Here is a 23,581-nt window from a genome sequence, read left to right as displayed (position 1 = left end):
AACTGAACCCACCTGTCAATAACTCATACCCCACACACACACACACACACATGCACACACACACACGCACACACACACACACCCTTGAGGAGCTGAATAGTCTTGTTTGGTCACAGATACATTTTTTTTTTCCACCAAGTCATTTACATCTTCACAACACCAGAGGTCACCATTCCACACAGAACCAAGACATCAAACCAAAGAGCTAGAGATTCATATTTATCGGTATATTATATATTAGTGTGCTAATGCAGGACTTTTTCAGTAGATATAAACTCTCCATGCTTAGAATGTACACATACCATACTATGATTCATGACACAGCAGGTTTTTCAATCAGTATTAGTTTAGTTTATTTTGTTCGAGTCCGTCTGGAGTTCATAAAAGACCCCGCGGTCGAAGTGCAGTCTCCTCCATTTTGTTTCATTTCTTCATCTGATGATTTTTCTTCTTCTTCTTCTTCTTTTTTTATTTGAATTCATTTGAAGTTTCCTCTCAACATCACTTGTTTTTTTGGTCCGTTTTCTTCAAACCTCTCTCTCGTTTAAGCGTCTCTCTCTCCATGTCCACCAAGGTTCTGTGGCACTGCTCCACTGTCTCAATCTTCATTGTCTTCATCAGTGACAGGTGATGAGAGGAAGAGGAGGATGAAAGAGGGTTTTTTTTTCTTTCAGAGCAGCAGTGGATGGATTGAGAGGAGAGGAGAGAAGAGGGGAGGAGAGAAGAGGATAGACACGACGCGGCGGGAAGGATGATGAGGAGGAAAGAGAGAGAGATAGAGAGGCATGTTGCCCATTGTGCCATCTGAGTCAGTCCCATTGCAGCGTTGCCATGGAGACATGCTGATTAGTCTCTATGGTTACTCCAACATGGCGTCCAGCTGGTCGGCCAGGTCATCGAACATGCTGCCGATGTCGTCCAGGATGCTGACGGTGGTCTTCTGCTCAGCCACAGAGCTACACACACACACACACACACACACACACAGAGGAGCACATATCTTTATTTAAAGTCAATGAGACCCTCACTTCACTGTGGTTACTGGTAGAACGTGGCAAACACGTCTAAGCTAAGAAGAAGATTGAGTGTGTAGCTTAAGTAATCAATCAATCACATTCTGAGTGTGTGTGTGTGTGTGTGTGTGTTACTCACTCCTCCTGCCGCAGTATCTTATCCTCGACTGCTCGCAGAGCCGCGGCCAGCGACGCGCTCGTCTCCTCCAGCTTCTGATGCACCAGAGAGTCCACGCACAGGTCCGGTGTCGTCGTGGCGGCCGGCGCCGTCACACCGCCGCCTCCCACCATCCCAGTGTCTACAGACACGCCGCCGATGGACGACCGAGGGGGCTTGACGGGCGGCGGGGTCGGGCTGGGAGTGGCGGGAGTCTGCGGGGTCAGTGGAGTGGTGGGGGTCTGTGGGGTGTGGGGGCTCTGAGGGGACGGACTCAGCGGTTTGGCGTTTGGTGGGCTGGGAGAGTTGGTGTAAGGGAAAGAAGGCGGCGAGCTGGTCTGCCGGATCACCGCAGAGTGCTGTTGGACTGGGGCGGCAGCCGGGGTCGGAGACGGCGGACTGGTCATGGAGTGGATGAGCTTGGCCGGTTTGGGCGCCGTGGGTGGGGGCACCGGTTTGGGCGAGACTGGTGGAGGGATCTTCTTTCCTTCAACTACAGAGACAGAGAGAGAGAGAGAGAGAGAAGAAAAGTGTAGTCAAGCGTAGGTCACAAGGGCTGCTCCCTGACGGTCAGCTACTCAAATGATCGGCTGGGAATCTGATCAGCTGACTGAGCTGCTTTAGGTCGAGCATTTGTTTTTTTGTTTTTTTCTCTCAGTCTCCACATGTAACTGCAGAGTGAGCTCACTTTCACCGTCTTTGAGGTAAAATCATAAAATACTTCGGAGCCTGGGTGAGGGTTGCTGCTTGTGTTTGGATAGCTTAGCTTGTTCATTGTCGTTGCTGTCAGCATGAATATAGTCCCAAATCTGGCTTAAGTTATCTTAAGTATTTCTTGCATCAAATACAGTATTACCACTCTGGTCGCACTCAGTTTATTCAGTTAAAATCATCCACATCTGATCCAGTCCCCGTCACCACAGGTGTGCCCCAAGGCTCTGTCCTGGGGCCCCTGCTTTTTATTATTTACCTTCTCCCCCTTGGCCATATCTTCCATAAACACCACATTCACTGCCACTGCTACGCAGATGACACCCAGCTCTACCTGTCCGCCCCAACCAGGCAGTTAGCTTAAGTGTTTCTTGCATCAAATACAATATTGGAATTGATCTTCCACGTCTGATTAGACTAACAAAATTATTAATCCAGTACAGCACTATGAGGATTAATAATCTACATCCTTTTTTCTTTTTCTTTTTTTTTATGGCATTCTCAGGTAGAATTTATTCGTTGGTTGTAAAAAAAACCCAGATATACTCATTGCATATGCATTACATAACCAAAGGCAATTTGTCCATGTCTGAAACTCTGCTGATATTTATTTGTGTTTTTCTCTTCTAGACTCTTTCAATATTTGAGGTTTCTTTGCAGTGCTGGTAATTGTTGCTGGTGCTGGAATCACAGCCTTTCCACTGAAGGGACATATAAAGAGGAGCTGAAGAAGAACAGATATTCACACCTCTTACCTCTGATTGGTCAAAGTCTACTGTGACCAGCCAGGTTTAAAGGCTGTGAGTCTAGAGTAGGTACAGAAGTCTCATTTTCTATCAGATCAATTTTTAAAATGGACAAACTAAACATCTTTGATGCTAACTGAAGGCTACATTGGTGAGGTAGCTAAATTTTACATACTGTACCTGATAACATCCATACTTTTGTCTGATGCAACAATGCATTTAAAACAAAACCTTTGGAGTGAGCATATTGACGCATGAAACAAGTGGCCGCCGCCTCCCTCTGTGGTGTGAGAGTGGGAAGGATTTGAAGATTTTCTCAAGCTAAACAAGCACCTGTTTGTTCTTGTGTGCGCAGTCAACACTAATCAACATAGTCAATAGCTGGTGAGTTTGTTTTGAAGCATTCCGAGGCCTTCACAGGATCTGAAAGATTATGTAAAGGTGTCAGCATGCTTCAAACGTACCCCTGTTACAACCTCAACCACACACATGCATACTCTCTAAGTACCTGGGCTTCCAGGTGTGCCGGGGCCTGGCAGCGGGACTCTCTTGTTGGAGACGGGCTGTGGAGAAGTCTGTGGACCTCCTTGTCTCTTTATTTGACCGACCACAGGCTTGGGGGAGACTGGCGGCTTTGGTTTCCTCTGCTGACCTGTCTCACTGACGAGTGGAGCTGTTTGATCCATGCTGTCTCTGCGAAGAGCAGCAGTCACTTGCGATTGAGGTTGAGGCTGATGTTGGGATTGGGGTTGGGGTTGGGGTTGAGTTTGGGGTTGGGGTTGCGGTTGCGGCTGCTCCGTCACTCCGGCATCAGACACTGGACGACGCCTCATGGTGGCAGTGCCGTTCTGGTAAGGCACTGGCTGCGTGGTGTTCGGCGGTGCGGTTGCCACAGGGTCTCCATTAGCCGCAGCCAGGTCTGTGTAACCCTCAGGCTCCTTGTCGCGACTCTTGGGCCGCCGTTTGACGGTAGACGACTCCTGGAGGGTGAAGTCGGAGCCGTTGGGGTGGGGCTTAGAGCTGTGGAGCCGCCTCTTCAGAGTCGCTGGGGCCTCAACGCTGGAGGTGTCCTCCTGGGGGTAATTGGCCTCGCCCTGGGGACCCTCGCCGTCGCCCTGCAGACAGACACAAAATACACACTAACGGAAAATTCATACATTCATGGCAAGAGGTGATTTTTGCACAGTCAAAAACATTGACAAAGATACATGACTAACACATATAAAGCTTGAAATGTTAGCACTTAAGCACATTACAATAGATAGAAATAGATAGACAGATGGAGGTGCTGTCAATGTGTTAAATGTCATGCTTTTAACACCATAGATGGTGGAGTTCTTGGTGTGAAATATTACTTTAAAAAATGAAATACAGAAGTGAATTAGTTGTGGGTAAATAAACAAAATGTAAACAAAAAAAGCTAACTACTAATTTTGGTAACTGGCTCGAAAACTAGTAAGCATTTTAGAGGAAAATAGACTGAGAGAAATACATTGAGACACATCTTAGACTCTACTAAAGTGTGACTTCTGTGAGTCATGACAAATACTTGAGCCTCACATCGCACTTTGCTGTTTAAGACTGGAAACTGCAGTCGTTTGCACCAACTGTGAGTAACGCAGAAAAAGTGGCACCGTAATAATACGAGGACACACGAGAAAGGATTGTCTTCTACATACTTTCACTGGCCTTAATGTCTCTCTAGTTTGCTGTGGGTATGTTTAAGTGTGTCAGTGAAAGCCAGTTCTATCTGAAGTTCATAGCAGTGGCAGAATCTGTTTAAACTTTAAGATGCTACGAAACTACAGTAACTGAACTTAAATATGCCTCATTTGTGTTCATTCCACATTCATTCAGTGACTTTACATTTAAAATAAAAGTATTTTAAGCAGCATTTAAGAAGTAAATATTTACTATATTAATCGCAGTTTATCACAGTCTGCGATTCGTTACTTGTACTACGTACTCACTCAATTGACAGCTCCCAACATATAAATACAGATAAAATATATACTTTATGGAACATATATATAGATAACACATATATAATGCATGTATGAAACATATATAGATAGCTACCTGTCCTTCTCCTTCTCCTCGACCCTGGCGGCGGATGGTCAGGCTGCCCTCGTCTGCAAAGGGCAGGTTCTCTGATGAGCTGCCGCTGCCACTCGAGCTGGGGTGGGGGGAAGATGGAGGGTGGGGGGAGTGGGGGGAGTTATTTACAGTGGGAGGGGAAGTTTCCCGTTGGACAGAGGGAGATGGGAGAGGGGAGGCTGTCGGCTGGTTGCGCTTGGCGGCTGCCACCAGCTCGGTGACCGGGCCACTGATGGTCCGCCGTCGGTTTACCACTTCACCATCCAAACCAATGGCATCACGCGTTTTGCCCACCTGGTAAATCACAGATAAACTACATGAATAAACATGTACACTTGATATTTCTTGGCTTAGATAAGAATACACACACGTGTCTACGATGACATTTTTTTTTTTGCAATACCTGAAGGAAATTCTTCTGCAGTGCCATGCCTTTGGGTCCGCCCCCTATAGAAGACATTTCCAACATGGCGGCGATGCTCCTCACAGTACCCATGCTGTTTGTTTCCACAGCGCCTGCTTCCACAGACACCCCAAGGTCACTGGCCCTCCTCTGTTGGTGGTAAGGCACGTCCAGCATCCCGCCTGTCGTGGTGTGTGTGGGCTGCTGTGTGTTTGCTTCTGACAGGTTGGAGTTGGAGCTGGAGATGGCAGAGCTGGAGCGTTTGGGCGGCGGTGGGGGCGGCCCCTTTTTCTTCTGACGCAGAGCTAACGACTGTGTATGACTGCGGCTGGGGTTCTTGTCCTGGTTGCGGACGGAGTGGCTGCGGCTGACGCGGTGGGTCACTGTGTGGTATTTACCTCCTTCCACTCTGATGACAGCTGAGCTCTGACCTCCTCCTGCATCTGCTTCTCCTGCTCCTCCACCTCCTCGCCCTGTTTGCTCATCACACTCGCCATCTGACACTGCGTATCGGTTGAGGCTGTGGGCACGTTTCTTCTGGAGTGCAGATGGCTCCGAACCTTCTTCCTCAGCCAGCTCAGACTCTGGTGGGAGACAGAGGAGAGGAACCTGTGGCTGCTGATTCTCCATCATCTGTGGCTGTGGTTGGTGCTGAGGGTGTTTTTGGTATGCTGGCTGGACTGGAGGCTGCTGTTGCTGCTGAGGCTGTTGCTGCTGAGGCTGTTGCTGCTGCTGCTGCTGCTGTTGTTGCTGCTGCTGCTGAGGGTGTGTGCCTGGAGCTCCACGGTGAGTGGGAGACTGTGGGGGGTGAGAGCGCGGTGACTGAGGTCTCTCCCCGTGACCAAACTGGGTGGCTGGCTTGGTTTTGGACTGAGAAGAAGCTAAACTCTGGACAGAGGAAGTCGAGGAGGACGATGAAGTTCTAGTCTTGGTGGGAGTGTGAGGAGGCGTGTAGGGAGGAGCAGGCTGAGAGTGGGAGTGGGAGTGGGAGTGGGAATGACGATGTTTGCCTTGAGAGGAGACATTGCCCCTGTGTGAGGAAGTGCTTCCCTGGCTGCTCTGCTGCCTCATAGTCCGCGCCTCCTTCTTAGGCGGTGCAGTTCCTCCTCCTCCACCTCCACCTCCACCTCCTGCCATCACCTCATCATGGTCTTTGCTGAGGTTGCATGTTCGTTGAGCTTTGACCTCCTGACCTGGCTGTGTCATGGCACTCTGTAGCTCAGTGCTTAACTCGCTGTCCTGGAAGGTGCTCATCTTTGGAGACATGAGCTCTGCAGATATAAAGAAAAATGTGATTTAAATTGGACGGAGAAATCAGTTTAGATCTCATTATCAAACTACCGTCTGTTAGCTTACCGTCTGGAGGAGGGCCATCCACAGACATGACTTCCTGCTGCTGCGTAATTGGTGGGGGCTTCTTTCGGATGGAGCCATGTCCTTCAGAAGCACGCTGCAATTCAGCCAGCTGCTTCACTGCCAGCATCAGCTTCTTCTGGTGACCTTTAACATCAGAATTGGATACGTTTTATTCAATTACACGGTTAAGAATGTAACTAATTACGTAAACATTTCAGTAAAAATTAAATTGTAGTTTTTTATTCCCATTACGATACTAGAGCACAGATAGAGTAAAATAGAGCAAATTTAAATAGCAGCCTGAGATGCACTCTATTTTAGACATAGTGTGATCTTTAAATGTGAACTTGCTGCAACACTGAAACCCCAAAACAAAACAAAATATAGTAATAGATTATAATATAAAGCTTTATGGCTTAACAATAACATTTAATCAGTTTATAATATATATATAATATATATAATAATCTGAAAGAATTGACTGTGCATTGCTGTGATAGTAACGGTCACATATGGCCAGCTGAGAACCAGTTAGTTGGCCAATGCTACATTATTACTGAAATAATAGCTAGCAACAAATGATCAGGTGGGTGGATCCATCTTAGGCTATTTTTATTCCAGCAGTGTTTTCCATTACCTATTAGGACTGTGGAGTTTCGTTTGTGTGCCCATTATAGTTTGTCTCTGCTTACTCCTTGCACTGTACTGATTAATATGATGATGCTTACAAAGACATTATTTTCTGTTATATACATATATATGTACATCTCTCGCTGAATAGCTCTTGGCATGACCACAGACCAGTCTTAATGTCCCCAGTCAACACAGTCTGGACCCAGGTCTGCCTGCTGCTGAAGCTTGACTATAACAAAGTCTAATGCTTCATAGAATTCACTGTAATTATCGAGGTGGTTCTATGTCCTAATGTAAAAAAAATGCATCAAATTGATCAACTTTAACAGTATGGCTTACCCAGTTTGATGATGCCTATTTCCTGCAGGTCCTCCCAAGTGATGTCAGTGATGAAGTCGATGTTCTCGTACCCATTCTGCACTAACACCTGGTGGTACTGGGTCAGGCCAATCGCAGACAGCCACTCTCCTAGATTGGCCTATATAGAAAAACCAGATTCATACTCCTCATCATGCTAACAAACACTGACGCTGTCAGCTTTCCTCTAAAACCAGGTTGTTCACTGATATCCAGGTGGCTAATTGACATATCTGACATTTTTGATACTCTGTGTAATCTACATCAAAACTTTAGCATCAGTCACTATAGCAGGCAAACACCTACAATTATCAGATGCTGATAGCTGTGTTGGTGATGTAAATAGGTGACATCATACCAGAATGGTGCAGTGCAGCTTGGTAATGATAATTTAATAAAGAAGAAGACATATGCCGTGTTTACATTATGTTATGGTTTGGTTTGATACAGTACAGTACAGTTTGGAAAAGCCCTGGGTCAGTCTTGTGTTTTGACTGAGAACAGTACCATTACTTGGCAGGCGGGGGGTGGACTGTGCCTGATTGCTGCCTCAGCGAGATGCATAGATGGAGGACATCCAGCAGCTTTTTATTCCTCTGCTCGGTTTGTGGCTGTTTGTCTCAACAAGACTTTGTATGAGAAAAGACTGCGGGCATTGAAGAAACACTGGATGCAAGGGTGTTAAGGATTTGGCACCCTTTCTTCAAAAATGGAATTGTTGGGTCCTGTTATTTTGGTACTATTTCCAATGTTCCACTCGGTGGAAACACTGCTATAGAAAATTGGGGGAACAATGGAGGATATCCAACCTTTCATGTGTTTTGGCCTTGAATTCTCTCTTTGACATAAGGCCCAGCATATTTAAAAACTGCGTGATTTGTCATTCACCTATTCTATTTTCATTGTTGTTGTTTTTTGACCGATTTTGGACGACATACTATACTATGACTTTTTTGACTGATTTTGGATGACATACTATACACCGACTTTTTTGACTGATTTTGGATGACATACTATACTATGACTTTTTTGGGTGATTTTGGACGACATACTATACTATGACTTTTTTGACCGATTTTGGACGACATACTATACACCGACTTTTTTGACTGATTTTGGATGACATACTATACTATGACTTTTTTGGGTGATTTTGGACGACATACTATACTATGACTTTTTTGACCGATTTGGACGACATACTATACTGACTTTTTTGACCGATTTTGGACGACATACTATACTATGATTTTTTTGACCGATTTTTGGACGACATACTTTATTATGACTTTTTTGACTGATTTTGGACGACATACTATACTATGGCATTTTGACTGATTTTGGACGACATACTATACTATGACTTTTTTGACTGATTTTGGACGATATACTATACTATGACTTTTTTGACCGATTTTGGACGACATACTATACTATGATTTTTTTTGACCGATTTTGGACGACATACTATACTATGACTTTTTTGACTGATTTTGGACGACATACTATACTATGACTTTTTTGGGTGATTTTGGACAACATACTATACTATGACTTTGTGGAAGGATTTTTGGACGACATACTTTATTATGACTTTGTGGAAGGATTTTTGGACGACATACTTTATTATGACTTTTTTGACTGATTTTGGACGACATACTATACTATGGCATTTTGACTGATTTTGGACGACATACTATACTATGACATTTTTGACCGATTTTGGACGACATACTTTACTATGACTTTTTTGACTGATTTTGGACGACATACTATACTATGATTTTTTTTGACCGATTTTGGACGACATACTATACTTTGACTTTTTTGACTGATTTTGGATGACATACTATACTATGACTTTTTTGATCGATTTTGGAAGACATACTATACTATGACTTTTTTGACCGATTTTGGTCGACATACTATACTATGACTTTTTTGACCGATTTTGGACGAATTACTATACTATGACTTTTTTGGGTGATTCTGGACAACAAACTATACTATGCCATTTTTGGGTGATTTTGGACAACTTACTATACTATGACTTTTTTGACTGATTTTGGACGACATACTATACTATGATTTTTTTTGACCGATTTTGGACGACATACTATACTATGACTTTTTTGATCGATTTTGGAAGACATACTATACTATGACTTTTTTGACTGATTTTGGACGACATACTATACTATGACTTTTTTGACTGATTTTGGACGACATACTATACTATGACTTTTTTGACCGATTTTGGAAGACATACTATACTATGACTTTTTTGACCGATTTTGGACGACATACTATACTATGACTTTTTTGACCGATTTTGGACGAATAACTATACTATGACATTTTTGAGTGATTTAAGACGACATACTATACTATGACTTTTTTGGGTGATTCTGGAATACATACTATACTATGACTTTTTTGACCGATTTTTGACGACATACTATACTATGACTTTTTTGACTGATTTTGGACGACATACTATACTATGACTTTTTGACGGATTTTGGACGACATACTATACTATGACTTTTTTGACCGGTTTTGGACGACATACTATACTATGACTTTTTTGACCGATTTTGGACGACATACTATACTATGACTTTTTTGACCGATTTTGGACGACATACTATACTATGACTTTTTTGACCGATTTTGGACGACATACTATACTATGACTTTTTTGACGGATTTTGGACGACATACTACACTATGACTTTTTTGACCGGTTTTGGACGACATACTATACTATGACTGTTTTGGGTGATTCTGGACGACATACTATACTATGACTTTTTTGACGGATTTTGGACGACATACTATACTATGACTTTTTTGACCGATTATGGACGACATACTATACTATGACTTTTTTGAGCGATTTTGGACGACATACTATACTATGACTTTTTTGACTGATTTTGGACGATATACTATACTATGACTTTTTTGACCGATTTTGGACGACATACTATACTATGATTTTTTTTGACCGATTTTGGACGACATACTATACTATGACTTTTTTGACTGATTTTGGACGATATACTATACTATGACTTTTTTGACCGATTTTGGACGACATACTATACTATGATTTTTTTTGACCGATTTTGGACGACATACTATACTATGACTTTTTTGACTGATTTTGGACGACATACTATACTATGACTTTTTTGGGTGATTTTGGACAACATACTATACTATGACTTTGTGGAAGGATTTTTGGACGACATACTTTATTATGACTTTGTGGAAGGATTTTTGGACGACATACTTTATTATGACTTTTTTGACTGATTTTGGACGACATACTATACTATGATTTTTTTTGACCGATTTTGGACAACATACTATACTATGACTTTTTTGACTGATTTTGGATGACATACTATACTATGACTTTTTTGATCGATTTTGGAAGACATACTATACTATGACTTTTTTGACCGATTTTGGTCGACATACTATACTATGACTTTTTTGACCGATTTTGGACGAATTACTATACTATGACTTTTTTGGGTGATTCTGGACAACAAACTATACTATGCCATTTTTGGGTGATTTTGGACAACTTACTATACTATGACTTTTTTGACTGATTTTGGACGACATACTATACTATGATTTCTTTTGACCGATTTTGGACGACATACTATACTATGACTTTTTTGATCGATTTTGGAAGACATACTATACTATGACTTTTTTGACTGATTTTGGACGACATACTATACTATGACTTTTTTGACTGATTTTGGACGACATACTATACTATGACTTTTTTGACCGATTTTGGAAGACATACTATACTATGACTTTTTTGACCGATTTTGGACGACATACTATACTATGACTTTTTTGACCGATTTTCGACGAATAACTATACTATGACATTTTTGAGTGATTTAAGACGACATACTATACTATGACTTTTTTGGGTGATTCTGGAATACATACTATACTATGACTTTTTTGACCGATTTTTGACGACATACTATACTATGACTTTTTTGACTGATTTTGGACGACAAACTATACTATGACTTTTTGACGGATTTTGGACGACATACTATACTATGACTTTTTTGACCGGTTTTGGACGACATACTATACTATGACTTTTTTGACCGATTTTGGACGACATACTATACTATGACTTTTTTGACCGATTTTGGACGACATACTATACTATGACTTTTTTGACCGATTTTGGACGACATACTATACTATGACTTTTTTGACGGATTTTGGACGACATACTATACTATGACTTTTTTGACCGGTTTTGGACGACATACTATACTATGACTGTTTTGGGTGATTTTGGACGATATACTATACTATGACTTTTTTGACCGATTTTGGACGACATACTATACTATGATTTTTTTTGACCGATTTTGGACGACATACTATACTATGACTTTTTTGACTGATTTTGGACGACATACTATACTATGACTTTTTTGGGTGATTTTGGACAACATACTATACTATGACTTTGTGGAAGGATTTTTGGACGACATACTTTATTATGACTTTGTGGAAGGATTTTTGGACGACATACTTTATTATGACTTTTTTGACTGATTTTGGACGACATACTATACTATGGCATTTTGACTGATTTTGGACGACATACTATACTATGACATTTTTGACCGATTTTGGACGACATACTTTTACTATGACTTTTTTGACTGATTTTGGACGACATACTATACTATGATTTTTTTTGACCGATTTTGGACGACATACTATACTATGACTTTTTTGACTGATTTTGGATGACATACTATACTATGACTTTTTTGATCGATTTTGGAAGACATACTATACTATGACTTTTTTGACCGATTTTGGTCGACATACTATACTATGACTTTTTTGACCGATTTTGGACGAATTACTATACTATGACTTTTTTGGGTGATTCTGGACAACAAACTATACTATGTCATTTTTGGGTGATTTTGGACAACTTACTATACTATGACTTTTTTGACTGATTTTGGACGACATACTATACTATGATTTTTTTTGACCGATTTTGGACGACATACTATACTATGACTTTTTTGATCGATTTTGGAAGACATACTATACTATGACTTTTTTGACTGATTTTGGACAACATACTATACTATGACTTTTTTGACTGATTTTGGACGACATACTATACTATGACTTTTTTGACCGATTTTGGAAGACATACTATACTATGACTTTTTTGACCGATTTTGGACGACATACTATACTATGACTTTTTTGACCGATTTTGGACGAATAACTATACTATGACATTTTTGAGTGATTTAAGACGACATACTATACTATGACTTTTTTGGGTGATTCTGGAATACATACTATACTATGACTTTTTTGACCGATTTTTGACGACATACTATACTATGACTTTTTTGACTGATTTTGGACGACATACTATACTATGACTTTTTGACGGATTTTGGACGACATACTATACTATGACTTTTTTGACCGGTTTTGGACGACATACTATACTATGACTTTTTTGACCGATTTTGGACGACATACTATACTATGACTTTTTTGACGGATTTTGGACGACATACTATACTATACTATGACTTTTTTGACGGATTTTGGACGACATACTATACTATGACTTTTTTGACCGGTTTTGGACGACATACTATACTATGACTGTTTTGGGTGATTCTGGACGACATACTATACTATGACTTTTTTGACGGATTTTGGACGACATACTATACTATGACTTTTTTGACCGATTTTGGACGATATACTATACTATGACTTTTTTGACCGATTATGGACGACATACTATACTATGATTTTTTTTGACCGATTTTGGACGACATACTATACTATGACTTTTTTGACTGATTTTGGACGATATACTATACTATGACTTTTTTGACCGATTTTGGACGACATACTATACTATGACTTTTTTGACTGATTTTGGACGACATACTATACTATGACTTTTTTGGGTGATTTTGGACAACATACTATACTATGACTTTGTGGAAGGATTTTTGGACGACATACTTTATTATGACTTTGTGGAAGGATTTTTGGACGACATACTTTATTATGACTTTTTTGACTGATTTTGGACGACATACTATACTATGGCATTTTCACTGATTTTGGACGACATACTATACTATGACATTTTTGACCGGTTTTGGACGACATACTTTACTATGACTTTTTTGACTGATTTTGGACGACATACTATACTATGATTTTTTTTGACCGATTTTGGACAACATACTATACTATGACTTTTTTGACTGATTTTGGACGAATTACTATACTATGACTTTTTTGGGTGATTCTGGACAACAAACTATACTATGTCATTTTTGGGTGATTTTGGACAACTTACTATACTATGACTTTTTTGACTGATTTTGGACGACATACTATACTATGATTTTTTTTGACCGATTTTGGACGACATACTATACTATGACTTTTTTGATCGATTTTGGAAGACATACTGTACTATGACTTTTTTGACTGATTTTGGACGACATACTATACTATGACTTTTTTGACTGATTTTGGACGACATACTATACTATGACTTTTTTGACCGATTTTGGAAGACATACTATACTATGACTTTTTTGACCGATTTTGGACGACATACTATACTATGACTTTTTTGACCGATTTTGGACGAATAACTATACTATGACATTTTTGAGTGATTTAAGACGACAAACTATACTATGACTTTTTTGGGTGATTCTGGAATACATACTATACTATGACTTTTTTGACCGATTTTGACGACATACTATACTATGACTTTTTTGACTGATTTTGGACGACATACTATACTATGACTTTTTGACGGATTTTGGACGATATACTATACTATGACTTTTTTGACCGGTTTTGGACGACATACTATACTATGACTTTTTTGACCGATTTTGGACGACATACTATACTATGACTTTTTTGACCGATTTTGGACGACATACTATACTATGACTTTTTTGACCGATTTTGGACGACATACTATACTATGACTTTTTTGACCGATTTTGGACGACATACTATACTATGACTTTTTTGACCGGTTTTGGACGACATACTATACTATGACTGTTTTGGGTGATTCTGGACGACATACTATACTATGACTTTTTTGACGGATTTTGGACGACATACTATACTATGACTTTTTTGAGCGATTTTGGACGACATACTATACTATGACTTTTTTGACTGATTTTGGACGACATACTATACTATGCCTTTTTTGACCGATTTTGGACGACGTAATATACTATTACTTTTTAGGGTGATTTTGGACGACATACTATACTATGACTTTTTTTGGTGATTCTGGACGACATACTATACTATGACTTTTTTGACCGATTTTGGACGACATACTATACTATGACTTTTTTGACCGGTTTTGGACGACATACTATACTATGACTTTTTTGACCGATTTTGGAAGACATACTATACTATGACTTTTTTGACTGATTTTGGACGACATACTATACTATGACTTTTTTGACTGATTTTGGACGACATACTATACTATGACTTTTTTGACCGATTTTGGAAGACATACTATACTATGACTTTTTTGACCGATTTTGGACGACATACTATACTATGACTTTTTTGACCGATTTTGGACGAATAACTATACTATGACATTTTTGGGTGATTCTGGACGACATACTATACTATGACTTTTTTGACGGCTTTTGGACGACATACTATACTATGACTTTTTTGACCGGTTTTGGACGACATACTATACTATGACTTTTTTGACCGATTTTGGACGACATACTATACTATGACTTTTTTGGGTGAATTTGAACGACATACGTTTTGGTGTCATTTAGGACAACATAATGTGTCATGGGAGCTCAAGGTTGGTGTAGTGGTTAGCACTCCTGCCTTTGATTGAGAATACCCGGGTTCAAGCCCTGGTTGTGCTCTCTGCAATCCTGAGATGTAATGGTGTCATTTTAGACGATATACTATGACTGTTTTGGGTGATTCTGGACGACATACTATACTATGACTTTTTTCACGGATTTTGGACGACATACTATACTATGACTTTTTTGACTGATTTTGGACGACATACTATACTATGCCTTTTTTGACCGATTTTGGACGACGTAATATACTATGGCATTTTTGGGTGATTTTGGACGACATACTATACTATGACTTTTTTGGGTGAATTTGAACGACATACGTTTTGGTGTCATTTAGGACAACATAATGTGTCATGGGAGCTCAAGGTTGGTGTAGTGGTTAGCACTCCTGCCTTTGACTGAGAATACCCGGGTTCAAGCCCTGGTTGTGCTCTCTGCAATCCTGAGATGTAATGGTGTCATTTTAGACGATATACTATGACTGTTTTGGGTGATTCTGGACGACATACTATACTATGACTTTTTTCACGGATTTTGGACGACATACTATACTATGACTTTTTTGACCGGTTTTGGACGACATACTATACTATGACTTTTTTGACTCATTTTGGACGACATACTATACTATGACTTTTTTGACTCATTTTGGATGACATACTATACTATGACTTTTTTGGGTGATTTTGGACGACATACTATACTATGACTTTTTTGACGGATTTTGGACGACATACTATACTATGACTTTTTTGACCGGTTTTGGACGACATACTATACTATGACTTTTTTGGGTGATTTTGGACGACATACTATATGTCATACGACATACTATGACTTTTATGACGGATTTTGGACGACATACTATACTATGACTTTTTTGACCGATTTTGGACGACATACTATACTATGACATTTTTGACCGATTTTGGAAGACATACTAAAGTATGACTTTTTTGACTGATTTTGGACGACATACTATACTATGACTTTTTTGGGTGATTTTGGACGACATACGTTTTGGTGTCATTTAGGACAACATAATGTGACATGGGAACACAAGGTTTTGTGACAAAAAAGTCATAGTATAGTATGTCGTCCAAATACTGTCAAAAAAAATCATAGTATAGTATGTCGTCCAAAATCCGTGAAAAAAGTCATAGTATAGTATGTCGTCCAGAATCACCCAAAACAGTCATAGTATATCGTCTAAAATGACACCATTACATCTCAGAATTGCAGAGGGCACAACCAGGGCTTGAACCCGGGTATTCTCAGTCAAACGTAGGAGTGGTAACCACTACACCAACCTTGTGCTTCTATGTCACATTATGTTGTCCTAAACGACACCATAACGTCATGGTATGGTATGTCTTCCAAAATCACCCAAAAAAGTCTTACTATAGTATGTCGTCCAAAATCACCCAAAAATGCCATAGTATATAGTATGTCGTCCAAAATCACCAAAAAATGCCATAGTATAGTATGTCGTGCAAAATCACCCAAAAAAGTCATAGTATAGTATGTCGTCCAAAATCACCCAAAAAAGTCATAGTATAGTATATCGTCCAAAATCACCCAAAAAAGTCATAGTATAGTATGTCGTCCAAAATCACCAAAAAATGCCATAGTAAAGTATGTCGTCCAAAATCACCCAAAAAAGTCATAGTATAGTATGTCGTCCAAAATCAGTCAAAAAAGTCATAGTATAGTATGTCGTCCAAAATGAGTCAAAAAAGTCATAGTATAGTATGTCGTCCAAAATGAGTCAAAAAAGTCATAGTATAGTATGTCTTCCAAAATCAGTCAAAAAAGTCATAGTATAGTATGTTGTCCAAAATCACCCAAAAAAGTCATAGTATAGTATGTCGTCCAAAATCGGTCAAAAAAGTCATAGTATAGTATGTCGTCCAAAATCGGTCAAAAAAGTCATAGTATAGTATGTCATCCATAATTGGTCAAAAAAGTCATAGTATAGTATGTCGTCCAAAATCACCCAAAAAAGTCATAGTATATCGTCTAAAATGACACCATTATATCTCAGGATTGCAGAGGGCACAACCAGGGCTTGAACCCGGGTATTCTCAGTCAAAGGCAGGAGTGCTAACCACTACACCAACCTTGTGTTCCCATTTCACATTATGTTGTCCTAAATGACACCAAAACGTATGTCGTCCAAACTCACCCAAAAAAGTCATAGTATAGTATGTCGTCCAAAACCGGTCAAAAATGTCATAGTTTAGTATGTCGTCCAAATTGTGACAAAAAGGTCATACTTTGGTATGTTGTCCAAAATTTGACAAAAAAGTCATAGGTTAGTATGTCGTCCAAAATGTGACAAAAAAGTCATAGGTTCGTATGTCGTCCAAAATGTGACAAAAAAGTCATACTTTAGTAGGTTGTCCAAAATGTGACAAAAAAGTCATAGGTAAGTATGTCTTCCAAAACCTGATAAAAAAGTCTTAGGTTAGTATGTCGTCCAAAATCACCCAAAAAAGTCATAGTATAGTATGTCGTCCAAAATCACCAAAAAATGCCATAGTATAGTATGTCGTGCAAAATCACCCAAAAAAGTCATAGTATAGTATGTCGTCCAAAATCACCCAAAAAAGTCATCGTATAGTATGTCGTCCAAAATCAGTCAAAAAAGTCATAGTATAGTATGTCGTCCAAAATGAGTCAAAAAAGTCATAGTAAAGTATGTCGTCCAAAATGAGTCAAAAAAGTCATAGTATAGTATGTCGTCCGAAATCAGTCAAAAAAGTCATAGTATAGTATGTTGTCCAAAATCACCCAAAAAAGTCATAGTATAGTATGTCGTCCAAAATCGGTCAAAAAAGTCATAGTATAGTATGTCGTCCAAAATCGGTCAAAAAAGTCATAGTATAGTATATCGTCCAAAATCAGTAAAAAAAGTCATAGTATAGTATGTCGTCCGAAATGAGTCAAAAAAGTCATAATATAGTATGTCGTCCGAAATCAGTCAAAAAAGTCATAGTATAGTATGTCGTCCAAAATCCATCAAAAAAGTCATAGTATAGTATGTCGTCCAAAATCCGTCAAAAAAGTCATAGTATAGTATGTCATCCAAAATGAGTCAAAAAAGTCATAGTATAGTATGTCGTCCAAAATCGGTCAAAAAAGTCATAGTATAGTATGTCGTCCATAATTGGTCAAAAAAGTCATAGTATAGTATGTCGTCCAAAATCACCCAAAAAAGTCATAGTATATCGTCTAAAATGACACCATTATATCTCAGGATTGCAGAGGGCACAACCAGGGCTTGAACCCGGGTATTCTCAGTCAAAGGCAGGAGTGCTAACCACTACACCAACCTTGTGTTCCCATGTCACATTATGTTGTCCTAAATGACACCAAAACGTATGTCGTCTAAAATCACCCAAAAAAGTCATAGTATAGTATGTCGTCCAAAACCGGTCAAAAATGTCATAGTTTAGTATGTCGTCCAAATTGTGACAAAAAGGTCATACTTTGGTATGTTGTCCAAAATTTGACAAAAAAGTCATAGGTTAGTATGTCGTCCAAAATGTGACAAAAAAGTCATAGGTTCGTATGTCGTCCAAAATGTGACAAAAAAGTCATACTTTAGTAGGTTGTCCAAAATGTGACAAAAAAGTCATAGGTAAGTATGTCTTCCAAAACCTGATAAAAAAGTCTTAGGTTAGTATGTCGTCCAAAATCACCCAAAAAAGTCATAGTATAGTATGTCGTCCAAAATCACCAAAAAATGCCATAGTATAGTATGTCGTGCAAAATCACCCAAAAAAGTCATAGTATAGTATGTCGTCCAAAATCACCCAAAAAAGTCATCGTATAGTATGTCGTCCAAAATCAGTCAAAAAAGTCATAGTATAGTATGTCGTCCAAAATGAGTCAAAAAAGTCATAGTAAAGTATGTCGTCCAAAATGAGTCAAAAAAGTCATAGTATAGTATGTCGTCCGAAATCAGTCAAAAAAGTCATAGTATAGTATGTTGTCCAAAATCACCCAAAAAAGTCATAGTATAGTATGTCGTCCAAAATCGGTCAAAAAAGTCATAGTATAGTATGTCGTCCAAAATCGGTCAAAAAAGTCATAGTATAGTATATCGTCCAAAATCAGTAAAAAAAGTCATAGTATAGTATGTCGTCCGAAATGAGTCAAAAAAGTCATAATATAGTATGTCGTCCGAAATCAGTCAAAAAAGTCATAGTATAGTATGTCGTCCAAAATCCATCAAAAAAGTCATAGTATAGTATGTCGTCCAAAATCCGTCAAAAAAGTCATAGTATAGTATGTCATCCAAAATGAGTCAAAAAAGTCATAGTATAGTATGTCGTCCAAAATCGGTCAAAAAAGTCATAGTATAGTATGTCGTCCATAATTGGTCAAAAAAGTCATAGTATAGTATGTCGTCCAAAATCACCCAAAAAAGTCATAGTATATCGTCTAAAATGACACCATTATATCTCAGGATTGCAGAGGGCACAACCAGGGCTTGAACCCGGGTATTCTCAGTCAAAGGCAGGAGTGCTAACCACTACACCAACCTTGTGTTCCCATGTCACATTATGTTGTCCTAAATGACACCAAAACGTATGTCGTCTAAAATCACCCAAAAAAGTCATAGTATAGTATGTCGTCCAAAACCGGTCAAAAATGTCATAGTTTAGTATGTCGTCCAAATTGTGACAAAAAGGTCATACTTTGGTATGTTGTCCAAAATTTGACAAAAAAGTCATAGGTTAGTATGTCGTCCAAAATGTTACAAAAAAGTCATAGGTTCGTATGTCGTCCAAAATGTGACAAAAAAGTCATACTTTAGTATGTTGTCCAAAATGTGACAAAAAAGTCATAGGTAAGTATGTCTTCCAAAACCTGATAAAAAAGTCTTAGGTTAGTATGTCGTCCAAAATCACCCAAAAAAGTCATAGTATAGTATGTCGTCCAAAATCACCAAAAAATGCCATAGTATAGTATGTCGTGCAAAATCACCCAAAAAAGTCATAGTATAGTATGTCGTCCAAAATGAGTCAAAAAAGTCATAGTATAGTATGTCGTCCGAAATCGGTCAAAAAAGTCATAGTATAGTATTTCGTCCAAAATCAGTAAAAAAAGTCATAGTATAGTATGTCGTCCGAAATGAGTCAAAAAAGTCATAATATAGTATGTCGTCCGAAATCAGTCAAAAAAGTCATAGTATAGTATGTCGTCCAAAATCCGTCAAAAAAGTCATAGTATAGTATGTCGTCCAAAATCCGTCAAAAAAGTCATAGTATAGTATGTCATCCAAAATGAGTCAAAAAAGTCATAGTATAGTATGTCGTCCAAAATCTGTCAAAAAAGTCATAGTATAGTATGTCGTCCAAAATCGGTCAAAAAAGTCATAGTATAGTATGTCGTCCATAATTGGTCAAAAAAGTCACAGTATAGTATGTCGTCCAAAATCACCCAAAAAAGTCATAGTATATCGTTTAAAATGACACCATTATATCTCAGGATTGCAGAGGGCACAACCAGGGCTTGAACCCGGGTATTCTCAGTCAAAGGCAGGAGTGCTAACCACTACACCAACCTTGTGTTCCCATGTCACATTATGTTGTCCTAAATGACACCAAAACGTATGTCGTCCAAAATCACCCAAAAATGTCATAGTTTAGTATGTCGTCCAAATTGTGACAAAAAGGTCATACTTTGGTATGTTGTCCAAAATTTGACAAAAAAGTCATAGGTTAGTATGTCGTCCAAAATGTGACAAAAAAAGTCATAGGTTCGTATGTCGTCCAAAATGTGACAAAAAAGTCATACTTTAGTATGTTGTCCAAAATGTGACAAAAAAGTCATAGGTAAGTATGTCTTCCAAAACCTGATAAAAAAGTCTTAGGTTAGTATGCCGTCCAAAATCAGACAAAAAAGTCATAGGTTAGTATGTCGTCCAAAATGTGACAAAAATGTCATACTTGAGTATGTCGTCCAAAATGTGACAAAAAAGTCATAGGATAGTATGTCGTCCTAAATGTGACAAAAAAGTCATACTTTAGTATGTTGTCCAAAATGTGACAAAAAAATCATAGTGTAGTATGTCTTCCAAAACCTGATAAAAAAGTCTTAGGTTAGTATGCCGTCCAAAATCAGACAAAAAAGTCATAGGTTAGTATGTCATCCTAAATGTGACAAAAAAGTCATACGTCCAAAATGTCATCCAAAATTTGACAAAAAAATCATAGGTAAGTATGTCGTCCAAAATGTGACAAAAAAGTCTTAGGTTAGTATGTTGTCCAAAATGTGACAAAAAAGTCATAGGTTAGTATGTCCTCAAAAATCGGTCAAAAAAGTCATAGTATAGTATGTCGTCCAAAATCACCCAAAACAGTCATAGTATAGTATGTCGTCAAAAAAATCAGTCAAAAAAGTCATAGTATAGTATGTCATCCAAAATCACCCAACAAAGTCATAGTAAAGTATGTCGTCCAAAATTTGACAAAAAAGTCATAGGTTAGTATGTCGTCCAAAATTGGTCAAAAAAGTCATAGTATAGTATGCTGTCCAAAATCGGTCAAAAAAGTCATAGTATAGTATGTCGTCCAAAATCAGTCAAAAATGTCATAGTATAGTATGTCGTCCAAAATCAGTCAAAAATGTCATAGTATAGTATGTCGTCAAAAAAGTCATAGTATGTCGTCCAAAATCGGTCAAAAAAGTCATAGTATAGTATGCTGTCCTAAATCGGTCAAAAAAGTCATAGTATAGTATGTCGTCCAAAATCAGTCAAAAATGTCATAGTATAGTATGTCGTCCAAAATCGGTCAAAAAAGTCATAGTATAGTATGTCGTCAAAAAAGTCATAGTATGTCGTCCAAAATCGGTCAAAAAAGTCATAGTATAGTATGTCGTCCTAAATCGGTCAAAAAAGTCATAGTATAGTATGTCATCCAAAATCGGTCAAAAAAGTCATCGTAAAGTATGTCGTCCAAAATCGGTCAAAAAAGTCATCGTAAAGTATGTCGTCCAAAATCGGTCAAAACAGTCATAGTATAGTATGTCGTCAAAAAAATCAGTCAAAAAAGTCATAGTATAGTATGTCGTCCAAAATGTGACAAAAATGTCATACTTTAGTATGTAGTCCAAAATCAGACAAAAAAGTCATAGGTTAGTATGTCATCCTAAATTTGACAAAAAAGTCATAGGTTAGTATGTCGTCCAAAATTTGACAAAAAAGTCATAGGTTAGTGTGTCGTTCAAAATGTGACAAAAAAGTCATACTTTAGTATGTCGTCTAAAATGACAAAAAAGTCTTAGGTTAGTATGTTGTCCAAAATGTGACAAAAAAGTCAAAGGTTAGTATGTCATCCAAAATCGGTCAAAAAAGTCATAGTAAAGTATGTCGTCCAAAATCATCCAAAAAAGTCATAGTCTCGTATGTTGTCCAAAATCGGTCAAAAAAGTCATAGTATAGTATGTCGTCCAAAATCACCCAAAAAAGTCATACTATAGTATGTCGTCCAAAATCACCTAAAAATGCCAAGGTATAGTATGTCGTCCAAAATCTGTCAAAAAAGTCATAGTATAGTATGTCGTCCAAAATCGGTCAAAAAAGTCATAGTATAGTATGTCGTCCGAAATCGGTCAAAAAAGTCATAGTAAAGTATGTCGTCCAAAATCGTTCAAAAAAGTCATAGTAAAGTATGTTGTCAAAAATCGGTCAAAAAAGTCATAGTATAGTATGTCTTCCAAAATCGGTCAAAAAAGTCATCGTATAGCATGTTGTCCAAAATCACCCAAAAAAGTCCTAGTATAGTATGTCGTCCAAAATCGGTCAAAAAAGTCATAGCATAAGTATGTCATCCAAAATGTGAAAGAAAAGTCATAGTATAGTATGTCGTCCAAAATCGGTCAAAAAAGTCATAGTATAGTATGTTGTCCAAAATCGGTCAAAAAAACCAAAGAACATTATGTCGTCCAAAATCACCCAAAACAGTCATAGTATAGTATGTCGTCAAAAAAATCAGTCAAAAAAGTCATAGTATAGTATGTCATCCAAAATCACCCAACAAAGTCATAGTAAAGTATGTCGTCCAAAATTTGACAAAAAAGTCATAGGTTAGTATGTCGTCCAAAATTGGTCAAAAAAGTCATAGTAT

The 23,581-nt window shown here is 38.4% G+C and overlaps 1 protein-coding gene across 8 annotated transcripts in view; it reads right to left on the bottom strand.

The window, feature by feature from the left end:
• Positions 1 to 206: 206 nt before the first annotated feature.
• The window catches only part of caskin1 (CASK interacting protein 1), a 117,973-nt gene continuing 94,598 nt past the window's right edge, over positions 207 to 23,581 (bottom strand). For 7 of the 8 annotated variants that reach the window (XM_058652863.1, XM_058652868.1, XM_058652864.1 and 4 more), the window contains 7 exons: positions 7,456 to 7,594; positions 6,484 to 6,627; positions 5,128 to 6,398; positions 4,707 to 5,018; positions 3,136 to 3,766; positions 1,153 to 1,663; positions 207 to 956 (listed from right to left, as the gene is read on the bottom strand). In XM_058652863.1, coding sequence (XP_058508846.1) covers positions 860 to 956; positions 1,153 to 1,663; positions 3,136 to 3,766; positions 4,707 to 5,018; positions 5,128 to 6,398; positions 6,484 to 6,627; positions 7,456 to 7,594 — 3,105 coding nt within the window. In that variant the 3' untranslated portion in view covers positions 207 to 859. The remainder of the gene's footprint in view (positions 957 to 1,152; positions 1,664 to 3,135; positions 3,767 to 4,706; positions 5,019 to 5,127; positions 6,399 to 6,483; positions 6,628 to 7,455; positions 7,595 to 23,581) is intronic. The other variant, XM_058652865.1, reaches the window with a different exon arrangement.

This window comes from Solea solea, chromosome 16 (genome assembly GCF_958295425.1).
Source record: "Solea solea chromosome 16, fSolSol10.1, whole genome shotgun sequence".
Taxonomy (NCBI): Eukaryota; Metazoa; Chordata; class Actinopteri; order Pleuronectiformes; family Soleidae; genus Solea; species Solea solea.
The sequence above is the reverse complement of the archived record's forward strand: the minus strand, read 5'-3'. Positions and strand labels throughout refer to the sequence as shown.